Source organism: Leptonychotes weddellii, chromosome 14 (assembly GCF_054177405.1).
Source record: "Leptonychotes weddellii isolate Sample4059 chromosome 14, ASM5417740v2, whole genome shotgun sequence".
Taxonomy (NCBI): domain Eukaryota; kingdom Metazoa; phylum Chordata; class Mammalia; order Carnivora; family Phocidae; genus Leptonychotes; species Leptonychotes weddellii.
Window position 1 is genome coordinate 9,156,585 of NC_138382.1, and position 6,344 is coordinate 9,162,928.

The 6,344-nt window shown below is 59.2% G+C and overlaps 1 protein-coding gene across 1 annotated transcript; it reads left to right on the forward strand.

Annotated features, from left to right (window-relative positions):
• FOXD4 (forkhead box D4) lies at window positions 1–2,857 on the forward strand. Its single transcript, XM_081802635.1, is given in 3 exon segments — window positions 1–1,768; window positions 1,770–1,978; window positions 2,041–2,857. Coding segments are annotated over 3 exon segments (1,284 nt in total). The 5' UTR covers window positions 1–892; the 3' UTR covers window positions 2,240–2,857.
• The last annotated feature ends 3,487 nt before the right edge of the window (window positions 2,858–6,344 follow it).

A 6,344-nucleotide genomic window follows, 5' to 3' on the forward strand; every position in this document is an offset into this window, starting at 1 on the left:
GCGACATAAAATGTATTTCATACTGCGGTTAAATGTTCAAAGAAATTCAAGAGTCACTGATGCAAGGGGACTTCTCTTTAGCTCTCCTGCTTTCCTTCCACCTGGAACTTACATAACTTAGTGCCAAGGACATCTCAGCCTTTTCCATAAAGCTGAGTCGGGGAGAACATTTTGGGGAGCTAAGGTGGGAAGCAGAAGGGACCATGCAAGCCTCCCTCACACACCCAGGAGCTCATGGATATACTTAGAACATTAAGAATATTTCAGCTCATCATTCTGGATGAGGACGGAATCCACCAATGAAAATGGGGGAATCACCAGCTATGAAACACGAAAACATACTTTTACTGTTACACATTGTTTTACAGTCAAACATTGTAGACGTTTAGTGTCCTCCCCCCCTCCATTTCTATCCTCCAACGGAGAGTCCTGAGTGTCAAGGTGGCCATAAATTGTTGGGTACCATATTTTCCTGCCTTTTCTTTATTTGCACGTTTTCGAAGCACTTTAACAGCGCATCTTCCTTGCTGGCGGGTGGGTGTAAGAAGGAGGAGGCTGAAGGTTCTTGCCCTGTCGGGTAACGTGCAGAGGACCCTCATCATTGGACTGCGTCGGGAGGAAGTGGGAGCTCTCGGAGGTAGGGGAAGAAGGGGCATAAAGGGGGAGGGGGGAGCCAACCACACAGGGACTCCAAGAAGCCTTAATAAAAGGCAAAGTGCATCTTCGCTGGACGGTGTTGGAAACGAGGAGAAACCAACAGAAAAGAACACCAAAAGGGCAACCACAAGGGTTTCTGCTTTTTGGAACACTCTTAACCCAGGCCTCCAGCCCAGCCCCCGCGAGCCGGGTGAGAGGCCGCCACCTCCCCTGCGTCTGCAGGACCCGCTCCTCCATGAACTTGCCAAAACCCGAGTGCCTCTGCCGCGCGCCGCAGCGCAGCCTCCGGAGCTCCGACGGGGAAGACGGTGAGATCGACATCCTGGGAGAGGAGGAAGATGAAGACGAGGAGGAGGAAGAGGAAGACGAAGAGGCGGAGGAGAGCCAGCGGTTCCTAGCGCGGCCGGGGACGCCAGAGGCGCGGCGGGGCGCGGGCGCGCTTCCCCGAGAGCCCCCCGAGAGCAGCGGCGCCCCGAGCGACTCCTCCAAGTTTGGCACCGAGTTCAGGGCGTCGAGCGGCCCTGCGGCGGCCTCTGGGGGCGGCCCGCAGCCGGCGAAGCCCCCCTACTCGTACATCGCGCTCATCACCATGGCCATCCTGCAGAGCCCGCACAAGCGCCTCACGCTCAGCGGCATCTGCGCCTTCATCAGCGGCCGCTTCCCCTACTACCGCCGCAAGTTCCCCGCCTGGCAGAACAGCATCCGCCACAACCTCTCGCTCAACGACTGCTTCGTCAAGATCCCCCGCGAGCCGGGCCACCCGGGCAAGGGCAACTACTGGAGCCTGGACCCCGCCTCCCAGGACATGTTTGACAACGGCAGCTTCCTCCGGCGCAGGAAGCGCTTCAAGCGCCACCACCCGCCGCCGGGAGTCCACCTGCACCAGCCCCCGCCCCTGCCCGCCGCGCCCGCCGCCCTGCACGGCCTCTGCCCGGGCCTGCTGCTCGGGCCCCCCGCCCCGCCGCAGCCAGTCCCGGGGGCCTACCCCGCCGCCGCCGCCGGCAGCCGCCCGTGCGCGCTGCTGCACCCTCACCCGCTTCGCTACCTGCTGCTGTCGGCCCCGGCCTGCGCCGAGACGCCCGGGAAAGCGCTGCGCGCCGACCTGGCCGCCGCCGGCGCGCTCTCGCCGCTGCAGCCCTCCCCGCGCTCCCAGCCCTGGGAGGAGGGCAAGGGGCCGGCGGCGCGGCCGCGAGACCGATGCACCCCCTTCAGCATCGAGAGTATCATGCGAGGGGTCCGGGGAGGGGGCACCAGGGCCGCGCAGGGTCTGCCCCCGACCCCGTGGGGCTACTGCCACCTGCTGCAGCGCCCGGCGGGCCTGTTGCAGCACCGGGCCGCTCCCCCCTTGCTGCGCGTGTCCGCTGCGGCCGCCGCGCCGGCTGCCCGGACCATTTTAGAGCAGCCGCAGCAGCCCCCGCAGCAGGGCCGTACCAGCGGCGGCGCTCCGAGCGAGGGCGCTCTGCTGGGCCAACACCTGTCCGCCCCCGCGGCGCTGCTGGGGTGTCAGCCCGGAGCAGAAGGCTCCGGGCTGACCACGGTGGCCAGCCTTTCCGGCAGAGAGGGTATCTTGCCAGCCTTTTGAGGAGCATCCACACCCTGTCCGGGCGCCGACTCCGCGGGGCGCACCTGCAGCCAAGGTGTAGCGCAGAGCAATGAGGGGTCCCGCTCTCCTCGCCTTCTGCTCTCACGCACAACACCCTGCGCGGCGGGGACAACGCGGGTGCATCTGAATCCCTCATCCGAACAACCACTAACTGAAGCACAGTTCGGGTCGCTGCAAAATATTTACAAAGCTCAAGTTGGATACTGTCCAGACAACCGGGACATAAACTTCGGACGGCGGCAACTCTTGTCCTTTTTTTTTTTTTTCCAGCCTCAGGTTGTGGCTTCCAGGGCTTTTCCGGTTACACATTTTAGAGGAAGTAGGAACGTGAGCGGGATATTTTGTTCTGTTTTAAAAAAAGAGAGAAAAAGAAAATACACAAGGTCCTATGCACGACTTGTTTCCCCTTGTTCACTCCCTAGGAACTGTAAATATTAGTCCCAAGTCAAGTGCAAAATACTTATGTTCTTTATGTCTTCCTGAAATGGATGTGTAATATGGAATTTTGATTTTGAAACATTTGTTTCTGATCTGTGTGTCTGATGTGCCATCTTACGTGGAAAGATGTTGAAATCAAAGCTAGCTATATAGACTAAATAAAATGCGAAATCACTACACTGCATCATTTATTTCATATTACTTCCCAGTAATCGATTTCTAAGTGGAACTTCTTTCAAAACTTAGTTCTTGGGTCCCCTGGGTGGCTCAGTCGGTTAAGCCTCTGCCTTCTGCTGGGGTCATGATCTCAGGGTCCTGGGATCTAGCCCAGCGATGGGCTCCCTGCTTAGCAGGCAGCTTGCTTCTCCCTCTGCCCCTCCCCCGGCTTGTGCTCTCTCTCTCTCTCTCTCTCTCTCTCTCTCTCTCGCAAATAAATAAAATCTTAAAAAAATAAAACTTAGTTCCTTCCTCCCAGTTAAACAATTTAGTTTTACAATTCATATTCATTATAGGTAGCAGAAACAATTTTCAAAACGGCTTTCAAAACTTCCAAATATTTGAAGTTGAAAAGGTCCTGGGTTTTAAAATAACGGGATTCAGTATTTATGAAACCGATAGAAGAAAAAGAATTGGAGAGAACTGTAAATATATTCTCCATTTGTTTTTCATTTTTCTAAAGACGTTGATTTTTCGCCTGGACAAAGTGGAGTACCATCTGAGATCAACTCAGAATGTAGCGGCCAACATTTACTAGGGAAATTTTTTTTTTAAAGGCATTCGAATTTTCAAAAGCAGGGCCAGGGAAAAAAGCAAGGATCAAATGAAGCAACTGTGTTGTGGACATTTACAATTAAAACCATTTTCTCCCCAGATGGATGCCTTCTAAGGGCTCATAGTCCATTTCTTTAGAACAGAGAGAACTTTGTTGTTGTTGTTTCAAAAGGAATTTCTGAAAGAACTTTGCAACCAGAAAGGTTTCACTGTCATTCGGCTCCAGGTGACCGGGTGGGAGGGAAACCAGACGAAGATGCCCATCAGGAAATACTCCCCCGAGAAAGCAAGTCTCTAGAGACCCCGCGGCACTAGCACTCCCTGTCCGGAGAAGGGCTCCTGTTTCAAAAGAATTGCATTCCTTGCCGCTTTGGGAGAAGTCACTTGGTAAATGTGAGAAGGTCCTTTCCGTTCATCTACTCCGCTGTTCCAGCTGTGAATTTCTAGGGAAGACAGACACATTTTTACAGCCGTTTAATTGGTCCACTTTTACCCCATTTTCTCATCTCCTCCCCAGCACTGAGAACTTCTTCGCAAGTCTTGCCTGCGATCCTCACCTCTTCCGGGCTTGCAGTAGTGCAGTTCTGGGGACGTTCTGGGAAGCTCTCAAGCCCAACCTAGGTAGCCGCCTAGACTCGAACTTCCATTCTCCCTCCGCCCTGCACGTGCAGTGTAGCCTTAGTCCGCACCACCAGCACCGCGGACTCCCCGCAACGGCCCCTATGCTCCGGCTGCCGGGGACCTAAAAGCCCCTTCTAAACCCGCCCCCCCCCGGCCACTTTCCCTTCTCAGGTTTTGCCCCGTCTTGCCAGACCCTCTGCACCCCGGCTTTAAGATCCGTTTAGCATATTCTGCAGATCTGGGGCTACCTGTGTTTGGCAACAAGCCCTGATAAAGAGAGCTTATTTCCTGCCAAGAACAATCCCGCTCACGTTCCAGCGCCGCCCCCCCACCCCCACTCCCCTTGCTCTTGAGTGCGAAACCCTCTGCGGGCCTACACGCGTTCATTTATTCGGTCAACAAACTTCGTGGGAGCAATGCGTGGATCCGCCGCTGAGCCCAGAGCCGACCCTCGGGGCTGAAGCCGGTTTCTTCCTTCGCTTTGCCCCAGGCCAGACCAGCACCGTCACGAACACGGGTGTCTGAGGGTCAGAACCCGGCCCAAGCCGGCCCCTCCCGCTCCTACTAATGAAAGCACATCGAACATGAATTTTCGAGAAGACTGTGGATTCGGTGGAAGAGTAAACTAAACGTTCTCCAGCTGAACTTGGCGACTGCGCGGACAGGTCGGGTCTCGCGGGGGGCCCACGGGGTGCCCCTCCCAGCCCGCCCAGCCACGGCCCGGGTGCTGCGGCCAGCACCAGCCCAGCGGTGAGGACCAGCCCGGGCTGAGCCCACACTGCTGGCGGGGCGGCGCGGGGGCAGGTGGGTCCGCGCAGGGGCGTCCGGGCGCCTCCCGGGTCCCCGCGGCTGTCAGGGCCACAGCGCGGGTCTGCTGTACACCTCCGCGCGCAAGGCACAGCGTTTCCCTGTTGCGCAGAGGGATCGAGAGACGGGGTTGCCTCCGACCTTCGGGCTCGTCTTCTTGAGACCGGGCTGACTGGACACTTTCCGAGCGGCTGGGGGAGCGGAGCCTACGGGCTGGGAGGCGCAGAGAGGCTGGGGCGAGGGCAGGAGGGAAAGCGTGTAAAGCGACTCCCCCTCGGGTCCCACCGGCTAATAACTAATGGCAGTTAGGACAGCGGCTCACCGTTCTTCTCTGCTCCCTGTCTGTCTGCCAGGCACTGGGCTCCCCTTTAGCCCTCCCAGCACCCAGTGGAGAAGCCACGCTGGAATCCCCATCACACAGATGAGAAGTTTGCGACTTAGAGAAACTGAGAAACTCGCCCCAAGACCCTTAGGCGGTGGCACCGGGCCCTATTTGGTTTCTGAACCGCTAACCCTAAGGGCGCCCGCGACCTTCTCCTGGTTGGGCCTCGGGTGGGTCACGGAGACCGAGGCCTAAACGGACCTAAATTCCCGGCTCCCTGCCCCAGGCCCGGCGTGCCGGGAAGCGCACTTGTCCCCCCCAGGACCCGGCCCCCCCAAGCTCGCGCCGTCGCTTCCCCAGCCCAGCTCCGGGCGCTCTGCTCCGCGTTTGTCTAGGAAGCGCTTGGGTGGAGCAGTGGGAAGGTCACGGCCGGGACTGCACCTGCTGCGCCCGGGTCCGCGCCGCACTACCCGACTCCACCCAAGGTAGCCAGCCAGGAGGCAGAGAAGGGTGCGCTCTTCCTCCCCAGTGGGATTTGCGTCCTCTTTCCGCTGGTGAGCCCCAAGAACCCAGGCACGCCTGGACGTAGTTGTCGGCGGTGCTGCGACCCCCCAGTCCGCCTGCGGGTCCGCAGCCGCCGCCCCCTCCCTGCCGCCCGCCCTCGGCGGTGGAGTTAGGCGGATGGCTGCCCCGCGCTGCCCCGCCAGGCCACACTTCGTCCCGGGGACCTTGACCCTGCGCTCCGGCTCGCGCCCCGCGCCAGGCACTGGTTCTGGACTGCGCGAAAGGGTCGTGATGTGGCCAGGGGGCTGGGCCGCACCTGCCTGGAGAGAGCTAGGGAGGGATGGCGACGCTGGGCTGGGCCAGGGCCAGCCCGCAGTTCACCCTCAGGTCAGAAGGAAGGGGCCCACTGCGTGGGAGTGGAGGCGGGGCGCCTGCGGGCGAGGAGAGAGGGCGTCTGGGAAGCTGCAGACTGAGCTGGCAGAAGGCAGCGAGCCTCGGTGCCCGTCGGCGGCCCGGTGCCGTGTGGCGCGGCGGTAACGTTCTCCGCGTCCTGCCCCGGCACACGGTGGGTGTCCGCAATGTTTCAAAATATTCATGGGAATGCAGCTAATGTGGCTCTCT